The sequence below is a fragment of the Arvicanthis niloticus genome, chromosome 3 (genome assembly GCF_011762505.2).
Source record: "Arvicanthis niloticus isolate mArvNil1 chromosome 3, mArvNil1.pat.X, whole genome shotgun sequence".
Lineage (NCBI taxonomy): Eukaryota > Metazoa > Chordata > Mammalia > Rodentia > Muridae > Arvicanthis > Arvicanthis niloticus.
Window position 1 is genome coordinate 1157879 of NC_047660.1, and position 25067 is coordinate 1182945.

General features: G+C 38.0%; 1 protein-coding gene across 4 annotated transcripts in view; it reads left to right on the top strand.

Annotated features, from left to right (window-relative positions):
- Nalcn (sodium leak channel, non-selective) overlaps positions 1-25067 on the top strand; it is a 276023-nt gene that overhangs the window by 186020 nt on the left and 64936 nt on the right. For all 4 annotated transcript variants that reach the window (XM_076930524.1, XM_076930522.1, XM_034498721.2 and 1 more), the window contains 2 exons: positions 12757-12893; positions 14226-14367. In XM_076930524.1, coding sequence (XP_076786639.1) covers positions 12757-12893; positions 14226-14367 — 279 coding nt within the window. The remainder of the gene's footprint in view (positions 1-12756; positions 12894-14225; positions 14368-25067) is intronic.

The window sequence follows — 25067 nt, forward strand, 5'->3', positions numbered from 1 at the left end:
AACTGGGAGACATTATTTTTCAACTCTGCTCAAAAGAATTTCTTCCTGGGCCCCAAAAAAATGTTCTTTCTTTTTCCTCCCTTTAGTCAAGAGCAGAGCATATTTAAGAGCTCGCTGCCCTGAACCATTGTGCACAAGGGCAATAATAAAGTGAAACATAATGGTATTTTTTTACTTTCCAGCTCTTGTCATAGGTAATAGGAGAGTAGATTGTCCTGGCTCTGAGGACAAAAGCATAACAACTGGCTTTTAGCTTTCTGAAGTGTCTGACTGCTGTAGACTCATAAGCACATAAATCCATGGCCATGTTACTTGTTCTGAGGCATGAGGGTGAGTTTTTACCCTGAACAGACCTAAGTATTAAGTAAAGATGCACATTGACAAGGGCATGATTGCCTCTGTGGACTCAAGCTTCATACAGACTGTCTACTTTTCTCTTCTGAATCGTTCAAATATTTTTCTATTCCTCTCAAAGTCTTCCTAGTTTCTTATTGTTCATTTATTCATCAAATATCCGAGTCCTTGCTATAAACAAAATGCTGCAGCAAGCTCAACGGAAATAAGACTATGCAAATAACTTTACCACTCGAGAGTCCAGTTTGAATACAAGCTGAATACCCCTTGTGAAAATACATAGGGCAAGGACCTTTTCACACTTTGAAGTTACCCAGATTTTGAAATGTTTGCATGAATTTTACTACCTGAGTATCTCTAGTGTTCTTAGCACAAATCTATAAATATGATGTGGCATCTTCAATTTGACAATGTGGGTCTTTACTCCTATATATTGTCAGATATGATTGTTTTCTACCTTCTTGACTAGCATCTATGTTATATATCTGGTCCCTAGAAACTTAGATATAGGCTCTCGGGAAGACTGTATGGATCTGATATTGACATCTGAGAAAGAGTTAGGAGCTGGATTCCCTGAAGCTAGATGTAGTTATAGTCACTGGTCCCAGGTCTATCCTTTATACCTAATGTTTGCTCTCTTTTGTTGTTGTTTAGACTGTATAAAACTTCTTTTGAAAAATAAATACCTTTAATATCTCCCCTGTTTATTACTGGGTACATGCTGACACTTCTACACTCTCTTAAACCTCAGTATCCAATGCAGACAACATGATAGTCATCACCATGGGGAAGGATGTGTCAGCCACTTTGTGATAAACAGCTAGACTATGGATGCCCCTGGCTTGTGGACTATGCTCTACGAAAAGAGCTGCTGTGACAAAGCTCTGTGTGAGCAGCAGTTTCTCAGAACAGTGAGATTTTGTCAACCTTTAATTTTCCCCTTAATGAAAACCTGGGTTGTATTAATAGATGCTATGAGATAGCTTGCTTTCCGTTTGAGTATGGGCAAAAATGGACATGAAAGTCAGGAAAGGCACTCATTCCTTCCCATTTACATAATTTGCTCTCAAAATTCACCACTTTCCTGTGATTATTTTTTCTACTCTAAAAGTTCTGAAAATGAATTGCATCACTACTTCAATGCTCCTGTGGCTTGATGTGTGCTTGATTGGGTCATCTTATCTTACTCTACAATGACAGGAAAGCTTAGAATTAAATGCCTTGCTCTCTTGTGTGAGCTTAATATCTAAAGGGCTCAGACTTAACCTTGCTGAAATGACCAATAGGCTTTCATTCCCTTCCCATGCCTGGATGACCATTCTAATTGGGAGAATGGACATCAGAAGGAAAGGCATATAGGCAAAAATGAGGAGTGCTTTAGACACATGGAGATATGCATTTTTTTTTTATCAGTGGCAAGCAGCAGAAAGAGCTTAGAGAAAAATCATTTTATAGATCACTGTGAAAATAGAAGGCTAGTTACATGGAAGCTTGCTGAGCTGGAATGCTGGTAGGACTGTCTGGTATAGGCACTGGGTCAGAGAAAAGTATCTTTACTTTCAAAGACATTGGTGTCTTCCTTCTAGAGAACAGTAGGGATGGAGGCCTGGTAATCCTGCCATGTGTAAACTGAATATGACTAAAGGTAAGAGCCCACCTAGAGCAATAGCAACTAACTGCTTGGTGAATTAACAAGGCATTCTGAGACCAGTCCTAGGAATACAAAATCTTCTAGTTATCTCCTACCTTGGATGGTTCAGAGGAGTTATCAGTAGCTACCATGAGAAATACTAAATAGATATAGGAAGACACAGGGCTAGTAAATTATAGGCCTAGTCAGAGCAAGAGATGATCCCTACAGGAAAAAAAAAAAGCCTAGAGAGACAGCCTAAGTAAAACATAACTGTCTTGGGAAGTCTTTGGCTGGAGAAGACTGTAAAGATATTGTCTAGCACAGTGGTAGGCAGGGTGAGGGGAAAGGAAGGAAATGAAACTATATGTTACTTCATCAGCAGGCTCCATACTTTTTGAATAGGGTTAGACTTAAACTAAACCAGGAGGTGTACTGGGACTGGGTGTAGCTTCTTAAGGTGGTCCTTTACCCTTACTCATCCATCCTGTCCTCTACTCTGCAGGAGTAACACCCATAAGAAGCAAAAGTGAAACCATGAAAGAGAACTCCCCTAGTTCAAGACTAGAAATCATGCTTGTACCTGAGTGAGATGTGAACTAGGGAAAGCTGAAGCAGAAGCTACAGAATCTACCTACCAATAGTGACCAGGCTTTTACTTCTCCTTTGCTGTCTCCCAGCTTTTCTGTAGTGGAGAATTGATGACTATGTTGTCGACCTTTCCTCATATTTCAGGGTAACTTGCTCATTACTGGACATAGTAGGGCAAGCCAATCCCTGACTTTCTCATGCATGAATATTGTACACTCTGATATTAATAAAAGAATGACTTACAATGTTTCTCAGAAATGAGAAATATGCATTTTATTTTGTTCAGTGTTAGCCTTATTTTCATTCCATTTTGCATAAAATATGTTGATTAATGTAAATTTTCATAGTGCATCTTATAAACCCTTTTGTCAAAGGATGCAAAATTTAACAACTCTACCGTGGACAGCAGGCACTCTGAGGAATGATATTTGAAAATGTGTGATTGCTGCCTGAAAAGGAATTATTTAAAGGGAAAGAGCACTGCTGGGGTCCAGATCCAGTCAGATTTAATGAGCTCTGTTTACATTTGATGAACATGATCATTGATACAACTTTATAGGAATCCTAAGATGAAACAAATCAAGTCATTTCCTGCAGATCTAGAGAGACAGAAAAAGAAATTACAAATAAGCAAAGAGGAGAATCCAAGAAGCGAGTATGATGCTGGACTGAGAGTAACAGTATGAGCTTGGTTTGTTTTAAGAGAAATTATAGCTGATAGGTCAACAGAGAGAGGATGACAATAGATGATAGGTAAATGATGAATAGATAGATAGATAGATAGATAGATAGATAGATAGATAGATAATAGATGATAGATACATAGATAAATAAATAGATAGATGATAGACAGACATATATATATATATAGAGAGAGAGAGAGATAGGATTAGATAATAGATAGATGATAGGTATGATAGAGATAGATGATATATATGTAGAGATGATAGATATAGATAAATGATAGATGTATATATAGAGAGAGGTTTGTAGATACATAGAGAGATGCATGTATATGGTTCTACAGTTCTACAAGATAATGTAGACATGCAAGTAAACATAAACAAAAATAAATATAGACACACGTACAAAGGGCTTATTACACACATGCATGCCATATTTCTCCTGAGAAAGAGAAAACTTAATAGCAGAAATACAGTAGACCTCTTTTAATAGTTCCCCTTTCCTTAATTTTAGTTACTCCATACCAACGGCAGACCAAAAGTCTGAAATGAAAAATTCCAAAATTGATAACTCAAAAGCTCTAAATTGCTTGACATCCAAGTAATGTGATAAAGTCTCTGACCACCTCACTCTATCCTGCCCTGCTCACTGCAGACATGGGTTAACTACTAGTCCGGTATATTCCCTCTATATACATTACCCACTTATCAACCATTTATCAGCAATCTCAGTCTTTATATAGACCATATAGACTGTTGAGGCACTATGTTGAACATAGGCACTATGTTCAAGTAACCCTTACATATTTAATCATAGCCCCATGAGAAAACATTAGGCATCCTGAAATTAAGAGATAATTAGGAAACTACCCAATGGGTAATCTTCAAAACCATCGACATCAATATAAAACATAACCATCAACATAAAACAGGAAAAATTGGAGTAGTTGATATAGCAGTGAGGAAAACAGAAGAAGGAGTCATGGAAGAGAGTGCAGAGTCCTAGATGGAATTCCAGAACAGCAAAAAGACCTTCATGCAAAAATGTGGCAATTCCGAATAATTCCTTCACTGTAATTAAGGGTACTTAACTAAGGCTAACTCTGGCTTTGGGAAGCATTCCATGGTCATATAAAATGTTGGCTTGAGAAAAAAAAATAGATCAAGGACATACAGAAATTGTTTGTGCTCTTTGCAATTGTTGAATAAGTTTAAAAATAATTTCAAAAATCATTTTAGAAACCACTTTCAAAAATGGGGCATGAATCTTCTATAACTAGTAACATGACATGTCAAAGTCAAAGTAATGTTGCCTCATTCAGGAAGAGCCCTCCTGAGGGCATAATGAGACCAGAGCACAGCTGATGGTATATGAGCACCTTCTCTAAGACATCAATGTGGAGTGGTAAGAACAGTGAAGGAGCCATGATCAGGAAAAAGACATTTCTCTTTGATTTTGTGTTTACAATCAGAGATCTTGACCAAATACACTAGTCAACTGAGTAGAGAAAGGAATGGATCAGAAGGGAGAGTGATGGAGAACATGTGTGAGGTCATCTTTACTCAGCCTCCTTTCTGATGAATCACCTGTAAAACCCACAGCTATTCTGGCACAGTGATAGCTTTGGTTTGAATATCACATTCCCCCTGGCTGATTCAAATTACAAGCAATATGCTATATCACATATGTCTAGGAATGATGATTTTCATTTCAGAACACTGAAATCCAAAGTGTCTAAGAGTTTGAGAACTGAACTGAAGCTCAACTCCAGATCATCTTCTTCCCCTTTTTCTTAGATGTGTTATTGCCTATGCATCCCAATTTGTGTCTCTTCTGCTGCTGTGATAAGCACATGACCAACAGCAACTTGGGTAGGAAAGTTTATTTCATCTTGCTGGTTACAGGCAACCACTGAGGGAAGCCAAGGCAGAAAGGTAAAGGAAAAGGATCAGAGAGGAATGCTGATTACTGGCTTGCTTTCCCTGGCCTGCTCACCTGCCTTACTTATAAAATCCAGGCATGGTACTCTGCACAGTGGGCTGGGGCCTTTTATATAAATTAGCAATTTAAAAATGTCCCTGACAGACATGCCCATAGGCCAAGCCAATGAAGGCAATTTCTCAATAAGATTCCCTTCCAAGGTATGTAGGTGTGTATGGATTTGTGTCAAGTTGACAAAAACTATGACACTATGTATTTTATATATATGTAAAAAAAAGAGACAGCAGTTGTACAAATACTTTTACATATGCTTGTGCGTAAGTGTGTGTGTGTGTGTGTGTGTGTGTGTGTGTACTTTATCTTGGCTCCCCCCTATTAGTAAGATGGAGGTGTTGGGATTTGTAAGAAAAAATCATACAAAAGCAATCTTGACTTATCAGCAATGCGCTAACATATAAGTAATCGCATTTATGGGTTTTTAATGAACAATAATGTAAGAACAATTTATGCAGTCAACATAACAAGGAAGTGTACTCTTTTGAAGTTCCTTTTTTCTCCTACCAGCCTACAAAAGCTTCTGGAAATATTTTATACATGGTTGTTCAAAGCGACCTTCTGAAGGACATTTAAATCTTCTAAGATTTGCAGTTCAGTGTAAAAAGAATGAAAGTTAACATTTCATGCACATTTCAGAGATGTCCTAAGGTGGTGTCAACGCCACAGTCCTTTCTAAGTGCTCTGCTGAGCTCTTAAACCAGCAAGCACAGAACCACACTTCAGTCCCTGGTGGCCCGGCTCCTCCCAACATACAGCTCTCCTCCCAACTTCTTCACCAGTCATGCTATATAGACAGATGGACAACAAATCAGAACTTTTGGGGACATAGAAAAGAAAACTATTACATCCAATTCATTAGTTCACACTATGAAATTGCTGTGAGCATTTTAGGGTGCCAACTGTCATGTAAATGGAGCTGGAGAGATGAATCAGCAGTTAAAGAGAACTTGCTACTATTGCAGAAGACCCTCCATTTCAGCTCCCAGCACCTGGTGGCTCACAAACACCTCTAATTACAACTCCACAGAATTGGATGCCACCTTCTGGTCTTTAAGGGTAACCACATGCATGGGCACATACATATTGATATAAATAAAAATTAAAATCTGTATTAATTTTTGAAAATACCACATATAATTGATTAGTTCATATTTTGAAATTATTGTGAACATTCTTGGGTAATAGGCGTCATACAGAAATGTAGCCACAGATCAACTGAGAAATAAGCCCTCCAATTTAGCATGGATGGCTTGAATTTATTCACCGATGTAATCAAAACCCCAGTTTGACCTTGTGAGTATTGCATTTGTTAAAGATTTTATTAAAGTAAGGAAATTAGTAGAAAATATTTTAAGTAAGCATTTGTAACATCTACAGTATTGCCACGCTGTGTGTATGCATTGATAATCCTTTGCCTATAGTGAAGTGAGAGACCAAATCTTCTAAGTTCAGATTCCATTTTAGGGAACCTGAGCTATGTTTGAACTTAGGTAAACTCATAGGCTGGTACTTAGCATTAGTTTCCAAGTTACCCCCCTCCCAAGACCTACATCTACAGGTTGTTCCCCCAACAAGACCTGTGTTTAACTCCAGTTTCCAAGATATATGCCCCCAAACAAATCTGTACCCCTAGCTTACAAGCCCACCCCTGCCTCACAACCACCAATGCAGAGGAAAGCAGAAGTTAATTTTATGGTTTGACTCCCGGCACTAGCCAATTATGCCAAAGGCCATAGTAGCACTCCAATTAGATGCTTGCCAGGTTATAAACACTCATGCCTCACTTTCTGCTTTCTATAAAACCTTGCCGGATGGATGTCTGGGTCTCCTCTCCACCAAAACTGTCCTGCCTGTCAGCGGTGGGCTGAGCCCAAGCTAGCTCAAATAAAGACCCTTGTGTGATTGCATCAGATCTGACTGGTCTTTAGAGGTTCACTAACACTTCCTTGGCACAACAATAGCAAAAGTAAAAGTTCCTCTCGTGGCTGCATCATACTACACTGACAAGGGGAAGCAGGGTAGTCTTCACATTTTATATCAAGGATTTATGATAATGCTGTATTAAAAGCCTATGGGTTTGGTTATTAATCTACCTACACTACCTGTTTTAACCCAGAAACTATTAGTTTGGGTTGTAAAAGTTGTGTAAACAAATTAGTTAGAGAAACCACCTTGGAAAATGATGTATGGTTCATGAAAATTCTGTCTTCTGAATTGCTGAGTAGATGCAGAAAAGCCAGACAGCACCACCATCACCAGGTAAACATGCACAGAAAATTAAACTTTAATTTAATAGCTAAGAGGAGGGATCCCTTTTCATTCCTGTGTAAATATGGTATGATAGTTCTTCTTGTCCTGAACAGCTAACAGTTACTCTTCAGTTGCACTAACTCACACATCTATGCAGACACAATACCCATCAAGCAAGGATTTGATTTGAAAATGAGAATATTTTACAAGTCTGGATATTTTCTAAGTTATTTTCTTTTAGAAAAAAATCACGCCCCTCCCCCCCAATTACAACTAACATTAATGCACTCCTCCAGTTCAGCTATTTGTCACAGTATTCTGAAAAGAAATCAGGTCGAATACTGTTTGAATATCTTAGCAGAAAAAAAGCGCAGGCTGCAACAGGGAAGATGGAAGCGATGAGGCAGAACAGGGTATGTGTCATGCAGTGCAATTATGCCTGAACTCTCTTGAGAGGACTGGGAAAGCAGATACTTTCAGCCACCCAATGCCAGCAATGATATCTCAGCACAACAGATGCTGAGCTGCAGAAGAGCACAGCTTAGATGTGTGTGTGTGTGTGTGTGTGTGTGTGTGTGTGTGTGTGTGTGTGTATTTCTTAAAAGCTCAAGGTTTGAAATTTATTTCATTCTGTCATTGTAATTTCTCTTTTGCATATGCACTATTTTTTTTGTTGCTGTGTGAGCCTGTCACGGAGCTCTCATCTGATCTGTGGGGTGCAGGCAGACTTCTTGTTCAGTTGAAGCCATTATCAACTCCCTCTTGTGTGCCATTCTTTACATGAGATTCTTCAACATGAAGAGAAATCTCAGCATCCTCTATAATGCTGTCCTCTCAAGACGTTGGAACTTTTACATTTTTAAATGGACATTTAAAATTATAATTACTTTATTTTAAAAGCTTGCTTTGGAGGGGGTATAGTTTAATGATCTTAAAGTCATATCTAGTCCTTTTATTGATATTAGCCATTCATCTGTATCAAAGAATACTTGCTTTTAGAAAATATGTGTGGGAGAGAGAGAGAGAGAGAGAGAGAGAGAGAGAGAATAAAAGGTTAGGATGAGAGGTAGAACATCATTTTACCAAATTTTAAGTATCTTTGTGAGTGGTTTCAAAATGCCATGAAGTTGCTTTTATCTGATCTTGGTGACCTTATCTTCCCCACCCCCAGCATGCCCCACACTAGAGAATCAGGTTCCATTTCTTTCTTGTTCCTTTTTTCTTTTTCTTGTGTTTGTGTCTTGGTCAGGCTTATGCACTGGGGATGGCAGAATGGTAAAAGTTGTGATGGTGATGAAATAGGAGTTATATGACTTTGTTTAAGTGTATCAACTGTCCATATTTAAATGCACTGAAATAAACATAGGATAAGACTATTTGCTGATATTTACAAACACAATATACCCAAACTGAACATACCAGGACAACTGTGTGTTAGAAACCAATTACCTTACACCTGTCCAGCCGTTATTTTTACCCCTCCCCACACCCCTGGAATACTGACCTCACTGAAAATTAGCAATATAGAATAATGTTGTCTATTTGTTCATCTTATAACCTTGCCTTCTAATATATGTTCTTTTGTTATGTCTGGTTTCCTGCCCTAGATATTGCAAAATAAAATCTGACCACATTTTATATTAGGCTGTACCTCACTCATTTCAAGTGTTTAAACAGACCACAGTTTGTTTTTCCATTCTATTGATCAACATTTGGGTGGTCTACAGTCAGGACTCAAAAAATGTCATTGCCATAGAGATGAAGGCATGGCTGTGGTATACACACTTCTTCCAGAACAGGCCCATGCAGGTGCTTAGGAAAAAAAGGAGCTCATGGAACTTCTGGAAAGGGGCTCTTCCTGCTTACAGGAGCCAACTTGATGCCCTGGAAGCAGCCACTCTCTCTGTTCTCTCCTGACCCAACTATATATCTGAGCATCCATGGTTCTCACCATTCAAAAGGAGGATTTGCAGAAACCCAGAGAACCTTCTGAGTTATTCAGAAGAGCTCTGCTCTTTGTAGTGTTGTGGTTCAATGACCAACTCCTGCTGAGCTTCAATTTGTTCCCGACCATATTCTATTTTCACTCTCTGGGAGGTGCTATGAAAGGAAATTTAAAAGCGGAATCCTGCCCCCGAAGGAGCTTACGTGCTCTTGGGAATATTAATATTCCCTAATGCAAATTAGAATTCTAAAAGATCCATTTTAAAAATGTGAAAGCAAGGAGATCTTTAAAAATATTATTATCCTGCTGTATTGATCACTGTGTTCTAGGGCTTTGTTAGCTGTAATTTGATATATTCCCATCATGCCTGTGACAAACATGTTCCAGACATTCGTCGACTTTTCAGTGACAAACATCATGATCAGTTAAATGCCACAAGAGTCTAACTTCAGTCCATTATGCAAATGGGGGTTTCTACATGCCACACAAGAAAAGTTAAACTGCCCAATTAATACGTAGATGCTTCTACACCTCTGTTCACTCTACTAGGCGTTCTTTTGTTTCTACAAAATCTGTGACAGAATTTCTCTCTGTCACCCACTTAGTGTCATTTATTTGATGACAGTTTTTCTATGTTTGCTTGCTTGTTTGTTTGTTTGTTTTTTCTACTGACTTCATGTTAAACCACTATACAGATAGTATGAATGTGAAGAAACAAACCCCATCAGTTTCCTAGTCCCCAAGGCCTCATATTCTTGGAGAAAGCACTTGCCATGGCTTATGTGAAACAAAACTACTTAAAATGATGATGTGAATGGTGGATTAAACAGTGTCTCCCCAAACCTACTGAGCTTCAGAACAAGACTTTATTGGGAAATTGGGCCTTTGCAGAAATAAACAGTTAATCATTCTGAATGAGGAGTGTCAGGGATCATCCTGAATCTGATGTTTACATTCCTTATTGGAGAAATAGGAGAGAGATTCAGGACAAGCACTGAGAAGAAGGCATTTGACATTCAAATAAGGGTGGAAGAATGAGCCACAACCCTACAGAGAATCACAGGAAGTCAAGATGTGGTGAGCCCTCACCGTGCTCACAGGAAGCTTTGATTCAAAAATTAATTCATTGATGCTGGAGGTTTGGTAGCTTCAGATTTACAGAGGTGCCAGCCTTTTGATAATTGCTACAGCAGCCTAGAAAACTGTTAAAACGTGTACTAGAGCGAACATTGAAGAAACTGAAGATTTCTTACTGGCTTGATCCATGTGAACAGCCATGTTCTATGGCCCAGCTCAACATGCTATGAGCTCCTAAGGAAAACTCTTTGGTGACCAGAAAAAGATCCTCTGAAAAACTGTGTGCGAAACTAAAATCCCAAGAACAAGTAGAAGTTCATGGAGTTTAAGGAAGAAGAGATGGAGCAACAGAAGATGCAGCTGGAATGAGGGGCTGTGCTCACGAGGGTCTATAGAGGGTGTGATGTGGTCACCAGATAACTAAAGCTACACAGGTGGAGAGGAAGGAAATGAGACTTTGAGTCCAAATGGAAGGCTTTGACCATTTTTGTTTTAAAGTATTAAAAGTAGCAATAGACACGTTTTCAGACTGAGATTTTTGTAACCACAAGATCCTGGAATAGGTAATAAGAAACTAACGTGGCGGTAGGGAACTCTAACAGGTCTTACGAAGGTCCAGTCATAGAGATTCCGATGAGGGTGGAAGGAGTCAACAGATGGAGAGGGTTTTAGGAAGACCTCTGGATTCTCATTTTGATGAGATGGTCCGACTAACATACTCTTTACCACCCTGTCTCACATTAGCAGAAAACACAATTCAGCTCGCATAGCTTAGACCCCGCCCACCAGCCGTGGCATCCTGAGTCACACACTGCCATTCTGCAGCCTGGGAGGTCTGTCAGGGTGGAGGAAATAATACCATGGCTTATTTTTTCTTATTTCTCGCTTCACTCTTACCTTGAGTTCCCAAGCACTCTGATCATATCCCTTCCACAGTAAACATTATTTTTCTAGGTAGTTGTTTATACAACTATCTAGTGGGTTGTGATGCGCTGGGAGAGGGGAAATGCAGTCACCCTTTGATTTTTATAGCCTCAGAATTTTGCACAGAATCTGGATCCTTGGATTGATTCTGAAAGTGACAGCACAATATCTAAACAAATGAGTCAGTAAATGCAATTGAGCAAGTGCCTGCCTACACTATCAGTCTCATCAGTATCAGTCTCTGGCCCGCTATCACCAATTGCCTTGCTGTCTGGTCGGTCTTAATAAGTCAGCAGCTTTTTCTTTCCTTCTGGATCCTACTTAACCATTGGCAAATTTTCCCCAGTTGTATATTAATGGCCCATTAGAAGTCAGTTACTTTTTCATAAAATTTCATGGATGTACAAAGTTACTTTTTAGATTACTCTCATGCCATGAAGATCCCTGTGCTTTTTGGTTTGTGGCCCTGGATGCTAGGCTAGAGCTTTACCACCACCACCATCGCCGCAGCCGCCGTCGTCTTTGTCTTCATCGTCATCGTCGTCATCATCATCATCTCACCCATCCCTTCCGATTATCAAAGCTTTCTGGACTTCTACTGATAATTTCCTGATCTAAACTTTATCATTTTAAAGTAAAAGCACATTTTGTAAGGGGCCATGAGTGAATGGCCTTAATGCCCTCTTAACCCATTTGTGAATTAGTGAGACCAGTGTTAGAGTTTGGAGAAGGATAGACATAGGGAAATTATTGGCAGATTCACTGCAATCCACAAAGCGGTTCCTCTTAAGAGACGGTAAGGAGAACTCACAAAATAAACCAGCATTGGAAGAAGGAATAAGCAAGCCTGGATTGAATTCAAGACAATAATTGATTCTTAGCTCCACATCAGCTCCAGATAAACCTCAGCTTATTTGAAGTCAAATTTGTACCGATATGAATACATCCCCTTCAGTTATAAGCCAGTTTGTGTATAAAATAAATCCAAATGTTTAATTGTAAGTAAAAGCTAAAGATGTTGCGTGGGGTGAAAGAAGACTTGTCATTGAGAGTACAACAACAAAACCTTCCTTTGCATTTTATTTTAAATTGGTTTAGTTTGCTGGTAACTGGAACTTTGTCCTTCCCTGGAACTCAGTTTTAGGACTCAGAGAACAATCTCAGGGACTACAGGGTGATGTGCATGGTGGGCCTTTTCTGCCATCTAGCGGTGTTATTTGTAATTACATGTTATTGTCTCAAGTCTGAAATTGCCGGTTACAATGGGATTCTATTTTCTTCTCCCCTACCCGACCCCCTTTAGTTAAAGCAAAGTGAAGCGAATGCGGATACCAAAGAAAAACTTCCTTTGCGCTTGCGAATCTTCGAAAAATTCCCAAACAGACCGCAAATGGTGAAAATCTCAAAACTTCCTTCAGATTTTACAGTTCCTAAGATCAGGTATCAAATTGTTTCTTGACTTTATCTCTTCACAACATGGCTTACCATCTAAGCTTACCTCAGACTGGCATGTGGGTATAATTGGGGTTGTGTTTGAAATTGTTATCTCCTGTTCTTCTTCCTGCCTTTGTGATACAAAGCCTTTGAGTCCCATGAGCAATCCCTTCAGAGAAGAAACAGGTGAGATACAATCTTGTGTCCCTGCCTCCATCTGAAGACTTCTCAGTCATTAGACCTCCCAAGTACAGACGAGGCGGACTTTGCTCAGGGTGAAAGAGGGCAGACTACGATCTGAGCACTTTATCTTCTAGTACATCAAGCACGCAGCTCTAGGAGGTGTCTGTGTTACAGCAGCCTTGGCTATACAGCTATCTGGTCACAGTGTAATCTGCCTCCTACTGGTTAAAAGAATCATAACATTTACACCCACACTGATTCCGTTTGCACTAGCTTCATCTTCCTACTAAACAAATGCATCCTTAGGGTGCTTGGAACTGCCTGCTTTTAATAATTAGAGGAAAGTCTTCCAAAGATAACTCAAAAAGCTCCAGCTACAATCACAATCATATAGAAGCTTCTATTTTTTTAAAATTTATTTACTCATTTATCTTTAAACATCTTGGTGAGGGATTAGGGAAGTATGAGATTAGGTGCAGTGCCAGAACACTTGAAATTCCGATAGAAAAAGAAGGTCATGACATGGACCTGGAGAGTGTTCTGGACATTTTCACCATTTTGTCAACATAATATTTGTTGATGTAGATGATGAAGCTTATAGCATTGCTGGGTGTACAGTGCATATGGGACCACCATTTGCATTCAGCGTATTGGTGGCAAAATTGTCGCCAAGTAGCACATGATGGCATGACAGTATTTCTTTCTCTGATTTTAAGTTTCTGACTGTTTACTTGCACTAATGTTATTTAAATTTTTCATATTTTGGTGATCAGATGATTCCTTTCGAGTCTTTAAATGTAAAATTATCTCTCAAGGACTTTTATGATGAATAGAAGTTTGAAAAGATGAATTAATTCTTTCAAGTAGTAGGAGAAAAATAAAGTATCTCATTACCACTGTAGGATTCAAATCACACCATCAATTATTGGATACCCTTGCTTTTAAGCTTTTTCAGGGACATTATGTCTTTAAACAGGAGTTTGCAAGGATTCGGGAAGCTTTTTCTCTAAGTTAAATAATTCAATAATTAAATCTAACCATCGCCCTTGGTAGGACACATCTTGATTTTTGTGATCTTCTGCCTCGTGGTCTCTGAAATGCCACCTCCTGTTCCACTTTCTGAGTAACCCTGATCTGTGTGCTTCATTCACAAAGGGAAAGCTTCATGAAGCAGTTCATTGACCGCCAGCAACAGGACACCTGCTGTCTCTTCAGAATCCTCCCCTCTGCCTCCTCCTCGTCATGTGACAACCCCAAGAAGCCCACAGCTGAGGACAACAAATACATTGATCAAAAAGTAAGAACCACCATCTCCATCACCAAATTCCTCTAAAGCATGTGTTAGAGAAAAACGTGGCACAATTATTTAGGGTCCTCAATTCCTAAGTCTCTAGAGAATAAAGAAGAAAATAATAAATAGGTATATGTATGTATGTGTATATACATACATATTGTTTGTGGTGTAATTCATATTTCTATTATATTAAGATAATTGAATGCTAACTTCTGCTCAGGCTCTCCTGTTCCTCCTCTATCCCACAGAGCCGATATGTATCCTCTGGCTTCGTCATCTTGCCCTAGGTTATGTCCATAATTATTGCCTTTGTGGTGTGTTTCTTTATTTAAAAAAAAAAAAAAAACTTTCATTCATTTATTTTTTTCTTCACCATCCTCAGATCTCATTCCTCATTCTTGTAGAGAACACTCTGATGCTAATGTCTTTTTTTTTTCACTTATTTTTGTCAGTGAAAATAATTAGGTTTGTGTCTGGTTGGTTGGATTTCATATTCTTTGGGGAATGCCTATGAGATGTTGTCTGCATCCTTGGGGCTCCAAAACTTTATCAGCATGTACCTTCTCTGTCCTTTCTCATCAGAATTTCACAAACTGGGAAGGGAGATTTTTGCAAAACAAGACACTTTGCACAGGGGCATTTCCACCCATGACTTGTTTAAGAGTGGCATATCCATTTTAGGACTACCTTTTCCCCTGTCAATTATTGTCTCCACTTTTGTCCTCTGCATTAACACTTTGTTCCCTCCCTACTTGGTTCTCCTTGCCATAAAATTGACTTTAGATGATACTATTTATGGCTTTCTCTTGTGAAGTGGAAGATCATGCCATGTGTGTGGTACTTCTAACTTCTTTTAGTTGGTTTTTGATTTTATTTGTTTGAAATAAAAGCCTGTGGTATCTATACTTCCCAGTCAATACCATAAACAGGTGAAGAAACAACAGCCCAAGTGGACACAGGAAAAATGTGTGGAGAAATGTTAACCCAGTCTAGGCCAGTCTGAAGTCACATTTTGCATTTCTAGAAGGCAGATTGGCTTTATCTTAGTGTATTGAATTTGTCTCATCATATTTCCAACTTGACGATAAGCCAGAGGTGAAATGGCCTTCTCTACACCCTGACTATGCTAGGGTTATGACTACCTGCCTCTGAAAGAAAGACCAGAAATGCTCATGCCCCAAAATACCCATTGTGGTGAAACCAGGACACACTTTCTAATCATTAGGAACAAGTTCCCACAGAAAACTGCAAGTCAACCTCTTCCTTAAAAAAGAATATGAAATTCTCACAATTCCTGGGTAGGTTATCTATCATTTGATGAGGAAAGGAAACAAGCATGCTGGCAGGTTGTGGGGTATAGCAGAGGGGAGTCTCTGTGCACCCAAGCTGCTCCACCGTCTACTACTTAGTTTAGACTATTAGAGCTTCAAGTGCTACCTCTTGTTTTCTTCATGACATTTTGTGGGTGTGGCTTCTCTTTAGCTTACCAGAGACATTGAACCCTATTTATTATTTATTTTGGACCAAGATTTTGAAGGTGACAGTTATCCCCCAGCCTCTACAGTTGGCTGAGACCCATTTTGTCTCTAAACAAAGACTATTATAGATAACGGTGTGTTTCTCTTCATCTCATTTCTATCTGGTAGGCCTTACACAGATACACTATAGTTGGGAGGGTTCTCTCACGGTATTTATTCTAATCTGGGCTAAAGCTGGGAAGTGGAATGCATATCCACCTCCAGGCCTCACCAGCTGATCCTAGGAGTGAGCACTGCCTGTGTTACCATGTTTTCTGTTGCTGTAGTAAACACCATTACCTAAAACAAAGTAAGGAGCAAGGGGTTTATTTCATCTGATAGTTTATAATCATCATAGAGGGAAGTGAGGTAGGAACTCAAGGCAGGAACTTCAAGCAGAAAACAGGGAAGAATACTACTTACTGGCTTGCTCCCTCTGCATAGTTTTTTTACATTGTCTGAGCCTACATCTCCAAGAATGCCACTGCCCACAGTGGGCTAGAGCCTCCTACATCAAATAAATCAAGGATAGGCCTCATAGGCACGCTCACAGGTCAGTTTGATGGAAGCAACTCCTCAACTGAGTTTTCTTCTTCCTACGTGTGTCTAGGTTTATACCACATTAACAAAAATTAATCAGGTTACCATGTAACCAGCATTCAACTTTTGGTTCTATTTTGGTGATAGAAAATTAGACTTTTTCCTTTCTAGATCCATTGTTTACAGTATCCGTTTCCATCTGTTTCTGGAGCTGTTTGTAAATACTTAGGATTTCTCATTTCTGTTTGAGAGTCTTTATCCAGGGCAATCTGAGACACAGAAATTTCAGTGTTAAGTGTGTTTCCATGGTGAGGACTTCCTGGAAGCAGAAAGGGAAGGAAACGTGGTCCAGCATTAATATTTTAATCATGCAGGTGTCTACTCATATTTCCTCATATTATTGAGATGGAAGCCTGGGTTTCTTATGCAGAGTGCTTCCTGATAACATAGATATGAACTTGACTTCCTAGCAACCCAGTAATACAGCCAGTTCACTCGGCCTGCAGCCATGATCACTGCCCTTCAGTCTGTGTCACCATGGTGTCTCTGCGTTGTTCTTGGCTAGCATGCCACTCCCTGAGTCAGAATCTGCCATAATCTAGAAATATAAGTGAGCTTGCAGAGCCAAACAGCTATATCTCAAGAACAAAATGAAAATAAAATAATAATATGCATTAATTTTTATGTTTTTAAAAATATTTCCATTTCCACAAGTCTTCCACCTTCATTCAGTAATTCTACAGACTTTGTGAGGAGCACCTGCTGTCTACTTATCTGCCATTCCTCTGGATGTGGGAATTCAAAAGAAAGCAAGATGTGAACTTTAGACGGTGGAAGAAATACAAACAAAGAAGTTAAAGTAAAACGCTATTGCAAGAACTGGAGCTAGAGAGATGGCTCAATAATTTAGAACATGTGTTTGTCTTGTAGAGGACAACCGTTTCAGTTCCCAGTACCCAAATGGAAACACACAACCATTTGTAATTTCAGACGTAATGTCTTCTGAACTTTGTGGGCATCAGATTTGCACTAGATGGGGTCCCCTGAGTCCTCTTTCTAGCACAGTTGAAAATTAGAGAAAGAGACTTTTGACAAATAGTGATCTACATAAAGGCTATGTGTTTGGTGGGGCTGAGCAATGCAGGGCAGAGATGCCTTGAGTTGCAGTCCTTATCTGTAAAGTGGAGTTAATCTCTTTTTCCATGTTTCGTAGGAGAATTCAGTATGGTCATGTATGTTAGAAGGGTGTCATCATGCCCAGTATAGCTTTTCAGCCAGATAACGATGTTGACTGGAGACCAACAGACACTAATACCAGGCTCAGCAGAGGGGCTGGCAGTTGAGACAGATTGACTTAGTGGTGGAGCATATCTGTAATCACATACTTGGGAGGCTAAGGCAGGAGGATTCAAGACCAGCTTAGGCCATGTAGTAGAACCTGGTCTCAGAATCAAAATAAATGACCTTTACTAAAACAAACGTAACCTTTAAGTATGACAGTGTAGTTTAGCTCAATGTGATATCTGCTGACTTATTTCCTTCATCATACAATGTCTTTAGTATTTTTAGTTTCTGTTCTGTAGATAATGCCATTGATACCTCCACTGCCTGCCCTTACAGTCTTCTCATGGAATGAATTAAAGGGTTCTGGAAGATTTTTTTTTTCCCTTCACACAGACCGTTGATTGGCATCAAACATTTCAGCAATTTTCTGCATGATTATAGATTGTCATATGATTTGTTCTACTAACTCTATATGTAACAAGTTATCCAACCTGATCTATAATTTCCAGCGTGAACAGTTTCTCATTCATTCATTCAGTCAATCAATCAATCAATCAATCAATAATAGAGGCAGAGAAGTGGGAACAAGCTGCTTTGGCCATTAGGGATGTTGATTTTCTAAATAATTCTACCAAACAATAGCCTGGCAGCTCTAAAAAAAAATCAAACAAGCAAAAAGCTATTTAAAGTTTTATCTCCAGGAAAGAAGGAAGAGATAATAGGATGCTAACACCCAAGTATGTGCTGTATCTTAAGGACAGGGTGGTTCAGGAGGAAGAACAAGACTGGTAGTCACAACACCAAATACAAAAAGCATATTCAGGTCTCTGATAGCTTAAAACTGCCTCTGTAGGTAATAAATTGACCACTTAGTCACAATAATGAAATGCAAATAAAAAGACATACAATATAAAAAGCAAAGCACCTTTTTCTCATTTTTATTGTTCTTTGTAAATTGGTGAGCTCAAGGAGATGGCTGTGTTTAGATGCATATTCTTCTATATAATAGCACTGCTTTGAGGATCCTTATATGCCAAGAATGTTCTGTAGGTAGTGGGAAAGTGGTTTACTCTCATCAACTAGGAAGAGAAGAGATTTCTAACCAATATTCTTGCAAAACTGTATTTATTCACTTGGAGGTTATATTGCAAGCTGTTTATATTTCTTGGATTTATGCTCATGGGGGATCAAAAAAGAGTCACAGGCAGTTATTCACTATTTGGGGAGAGTTAGTGTTTGTTTGTTTTCAGACATGTGGCCCCTGGTAGGTTGCTCATGCTCCAGTGGGCAACCCTATACCATGAGCACATGGACAACAGTACTTGAACTCGGTACATTATGTATATTTTAAGAAAAACAGAAAGACATATAAAGTTGGGAGAAGGAGAGAGGATCCCGGACAAATTAGAGAAAGGAGTTCAGAGTTGATATGATCAAAAGGCATTGTCACATATAAAACAGGCATCAAGCAACTAAGGCTGCAGCTGAAATATATACTGCCCTGATATTTCAAGCTATTTTTTTCTCCTTTGAATGTAGTTTTACTTACAGGTTGCAACTTATAAGTTGCTACTGGTCACATTCATGCTATTTATCATGTGAAGTTCAAATGCAGTTAAAACCTATGATCCCAGGACTGCTTAGACTCTGAATCTAAATTATCAAACCAATGCAAAAATAGAATCAAAATGACACGTCTGTCTCTCTAGTCTCAGTCTCTTTATATGGATATAGATGTAGAGTCATTTTTGTTTTGACAATAACAGTTCAAAAGTTCCTAGCATATATCTGGGGTTTTTGTTTTGTTTTTAAGTGTATGAATGTTTTGCCTGCTTACATATCAGTAGACCATATGTATGCAGTGCTCGTAAAGGCCAGAAGTTGGATCCCTAGGACTAGAGTTACAGGTAGTTGTGAACTGCCATGAGGGTGCAGGGGATTAAACCTGGGTCCTCTGGAAGAGCAGCTGGTGCTTTTTATTTTTTTAATTTTTTATTGATTCTTTCTGAATTTCACACCATGTACCCCAAACCTACAATCTCCCTGTCGCTCCATATCTGCCCTCTGCCCTTGCAACCTCCAGCCCCTGCTCCCCAAAAAGAAAAAGATCTCACCATGGAAGCTGTAGTGTTTCATCATATAATATACCCTTTTGCCTAAACAGCTTTATTTGCAAATGCCAGTGTTCTTAACTGCTATGCCATCTCTCCAGCCCTCCACCCCAGCATATATTTGTGGCTTACAAGTTCGCAACATGTATTAAACATTTCTACTTGTTTCAGTGAGTCAAGCTGCTTCATGTTTTCCATTACAAGTCACTGCTATATAGTTGCAGACAAGGTATTATATGTTGATGTGGCCAAATCTGTGGTGACCTTCAGCCATGCTTGAGTGATGAAAGCACTGTTATAAAATTCAAGACAATTAACTTTTCAGACATTTAGTTCCCAGCTTTGTAAGATATGTTCCAGAGTCCATTGATATGACTCATTTCCAAATAAATAATCCTTTATAATATTTACCTAATTTACAGTTATTTCATAGACTAATTACATAAGAAATTGTAAACCAAAGAAGGCCTAGAGATCAAAAGTAATCTTTTAGTGTGGTGTTAATTCATTCTGCAAATGCATTTCAAACAGCAGCTATACCCATTGACACACTGAATGTAGATGTGGAATCTACCATTCTTATCTTTTAACACTTACATGAAACTCACAGAAAATAAAGTTTTACACAGAATAGAAACCAACTTATGTGGAACATCCTAAAATCCTAGGGAAAAGTGAACCATTCTCTCTCTCTCTCTCTCTCTCTCTCTCTCTCTCTCTCTCTCTCTCTCTCTCTCTGTGTGTGTGTATGTGTGTGTGTCTGTGTGTGTGTCTGTGTGTCTGTGTGTCTGTGTGTGTGAAATGCATATTTTAACTTTTATGATATAAAAATAACTAAGACCAAATTTCTTGACCTCTCTCTTTCCACATTCTAAGACACATTCCAAAGCTTCATAATGTGACATTAAAATGGAACTCACCTTTATATGTATTGTAACATGACTATTTTAGTCTTACAGCCTCCTACATTAGTCACCTTTTAGAATCCTCTCTTTCCACGCATAATGTCAACTCCATAAAAAAAAAGTTTACTTTAGAGAAACTTCTCACCATACGCAGGATCTGTCACACTCACTCCAATATTAATTTGCAGCTCACGGGTGCATGATAAATTCAAATCTAGTCAAACGAGGCACCACCTTCCACCTATGTAATTTTAAGTAATTGCTTATTTCCAATTACTATGTGGGAGCCATTCAATAGAGTGCCTCATTACAATAATTGCGCCATGCCTTCCCTGCAGAAACGATACTCACCAAGGCCTGTTCATCAGACCATGGCTTTGTTTCACGATCAGATGTTCATGTACCTACTTTCTCATTTCTTACTGATCTGTTGTTAATACCTTCGAAATAAAAGAAAACATAAGGCTATCCAAAGTTTTCATATAGCAGATATATGGTTAACACTTCAAAGTAAAAAAAAAAAAAAAAAAAAACACCCACAAATTTTAGTCACTAAGTTAGTATTTGTGGAGTTTCCTTCTGAAATAAATAAGTACCAGTCCCTTCATTTTGAAATCAATTGATCCCAAGATTAAAGTTACAATTGGTTCTTTGGGTCTCTTCATTGCAACAGAGGAATCAAACATTTCCTAATATGGCTGTTGCCAAGTGACTTGATTAATTTAAGTAATCTGATTTATTGAAAACCGTGATGGAGTTCTGATTTGGCGGGATCAGTAAATGCAAGATGTTAGTGTATGATCATGATGGTATTGATGAGTTAGAAAATCTGTAGATCCTTCTCAGTGTTTCAAGGTTCTCATTTTAATCATTCATTACATATAGAATAAACACAGCTATTGGCTCTTAAGTTCTACAGTAAGAATTGGGACAAGTTCAAATTTGTCACAGATGCGCAAACCTCATCTTTCACAAAGAGCAGAGAGATGAGGGGTTTTTGCATATTTTAGCAATGCTCATTTTATTTTCTATGGACGTTTACAAAAATGTTGAAATGTTCTGAAAATATTTGAACCCTACAGCTGTGCCATTCAGAGTTTTAATGACAATTATAAATCATGCATTGTTCATGATAGCAAACAACCTAATTTTTATTATTCTCATATTTCTCATTTAAAAAGAAAATACTAAGTCTTATCCATTAGAATTAAATTTCAAATAAATAAATAGATAGGTGGATAGATAGATATAGATATAGATATATACATATATTTTAGCACAGATTGAGGCACAAAAAAATCAACTAATACATAGAAAATTTGAAATTTACATATAATAGGCATTGATATAATTCTTTATTTAATGAATAGACATTACTATTCAAGAAAAGGAGGATAATTTATACAACTTGAATATTTGGTTTCTCATAAATTATAAATATATATCAAATAAATGTTCTACAGAAGACACAATTTGACCAAAATATAATAAATTTTAAAATCGGTAACACACACACACACACACACACACACAAAACCTATGCAAGTTCAAACCAGACAGAAACAGACACAAAGACTTACCCCTAAGCAGAATTACTCAGAATTGACTGTGGAAAATCAGGGTTTTTTTTCCCACAGTGGAAAATCTCTGAATAGATATATCAAGCACACTCCAGGGCAGGCCCTACTCCACCAAGTAGTTGACCAACACAAAGCATGTGTGTGTGTGTGTGTGTGTGTGTGTGTGTGTGTGTGTGTGTGTGTTGTTTTTGTTTTATTTTGGTAATTTTTGTCTTACTGGATTTTTGTTTGTTTTGGCCTTCATTTTATCAACTTATTTGGTTGGTTGGTTGGTTGGTTTTGTTTTACAGTTTGAGGTTTTTTTTTTTGTTTTTGTTTTTTTTTGTTTTTTTTTGAGAGATAGATTGTGCATTGTATGGCTGGATAGGTAGGGAATATGTTAAAGGAATTGATGTAGAAAAATGAATATGATCAAAATATATTGTATGAAAAAACAGTAACACAAATATCAATTTCAAAAAGAAAAGAAAACATATATTGTGATGTTGAAAATTCATTTCAAACAATTCTTTGTGAATGAAAACAATTGAAATGGTAAAAATCTACAATTGGAAAGTAATTGCATAATATATCAAGCTCATGGTAGACAACTAATGGATCATTCATATGAGCTATTAAGTTTATCAACATAAAATTATTTTAAGTCTGTGAAGTTAATAATAAAGCCATCATTGCTTCTTATACCTTATGACTTTGCTTTTATTTTTCTTGCTCAAAAAGGCTTGATAATTATTTTGAAAGAGTCATCTTCAACTCTCTCCTATCTATGATTTAAGATATTATTAATTGATATTCATGAGACAGTTTTTATTAGAAGAATTTTAAGCAAGAAAACTGTAGTTTTGGATACATATGTATTAAAGGAATAAAGATTTAAATTAACCTTTCAAACATTCAACTCAATAATTTATTTTGAAAATATATCACCCAAGAAAAGGCAAAGGTAGCAAAAAGTAATAATTAAAATTAAAGTGACTATTAATCAAACAAGTACAAAAGAAGCAATAAGTTATAAGAAAAAAGAACAGTAAAAGTTATATATCTACATTGTAATACCATGAAGAAAGTAAGAAGTCTTCTTACTATCTAGTAAGAAGATAACAAATGAGTCTACTGAGTATTTGAGTGTCTGTGAAGTGTCTTAAAAAAAAAATCCTGTGACAGAGAGAGTTTAGCAGTTAAGAGTACTTGCTGCTCTTCTGAGGACCTGTGTTTTATTCTCAGAATCCAAATCTGGTAGCTACAACCACAAAACTTAGAGCTCACTCATCTGTCTAGTATATGCAGCCAGTTTGCTCTGAGGATGCCCATCTCTGCTTCTGGAGGGCTGGAGTAACAGGCTGTTGGAAACACCCACCTGGCTATTATGTGGTGCTGATATTCTAAAATCTGGCCTTCGCGCCTGAATAGCAAACAGTTAACCTGTTGAGCCATCTCCCTGGCCCCTGGGGAAACATTTTAAAATCAGAAAGAAATAAAAATAAGCTTGCCATTACTATTCTAGGCATTTATAGTGGAGAATACCACAGCAAGATACTAGTGACAAGTGACAGACATTGTAAAACAGCAAATTTGAAACAAATATAGAAGCGTATGCCGTGTCTCTGGAAATATTTCCCAGGAAGAATCAGAAACACAATCTATGCCACATATGTTAAGAGACTTTACACTTTAGAAGCGTTTTGTTCTTTGTCTCTCCAAGCAGCAAGTGACTTTTAAATTAATGAACATCAAGTGATCATCAGACATTTCAGCAACAATCCTTTTGATCAAAAGAAACTGGAGTACCACATAGAATTGCCAGGAAAGACTGTGGGAGACAGGCTTTTGTTGTTTTTGGGGGGTTTTGTTTTGTTTTTTTTATATATACCCAGTAAATCTAAATTTCTTGATTAAAGAGACAGAAAACCTGTTATCAAGATGTCATTGTACACACAAAGCACTATTTAATAGTGTTCCCAGGAGCTCTTCCCAAAGAAACTTCTGGAAACCATACCTCTGACAAACACATCACCAGCAAAAGTGAGTCAGATACTAATGGAAGTACCAAGACGTGGCAGTGGAAGGCACTTATACAGAAGAGCTGGGACAACATGAGGGTGCAACTAAAGAAGAAATACACCACAGCCCTGTGCTTTGACAATATGGGACAGTCAGGAAGCAGAACACAGACACTGCTCTTTCAATGTCCTCTAGTCATCTTGCCTATGGGTCTGTGGATCTATAGATGTTCTGAAATTAAAGGTGCACTATGAAATAAAGCTAATGAGTAATTATGAGATAACTGGATTCTGTCATTCCATGTAAACTTGGAAAATCAAGTCTTGAAATCAAAAGAAAAAATATATAGACTTTATATAGAAGTAAGTAAAATTTCTATGCCCTGAATTTAAATGGAAACTATCAGAGTCAGCTCAGGTGAAGTTCCAGAATGGTGAGCAACTGGGCAGCCATAAACAATGCTAAAATCTAGATTGTGTGTTCGAAAAAAATTTCTCAGCAAATGTATCAAGGATACTTGGAGAAAGTACTACTGATTTTGAATAGGAAGTACACATAATTGTAGAGCATCTTGTCATTGCTGAGAGCCAGGAAGCTGTGCCAACAGCTGCTAGCATCTTGTCAAAAGAATTGATGGGGCCAATAGGCAGTTGATCACTTGACCTGTGAGAGAGTTAATGGGTAGGGAGGTAGAGGGAAATCTGGGAGAAGTTGGAGGAAGGAAAGAATGCAATCAAGATGTGTGGTATTAAATTATCAAGGAAT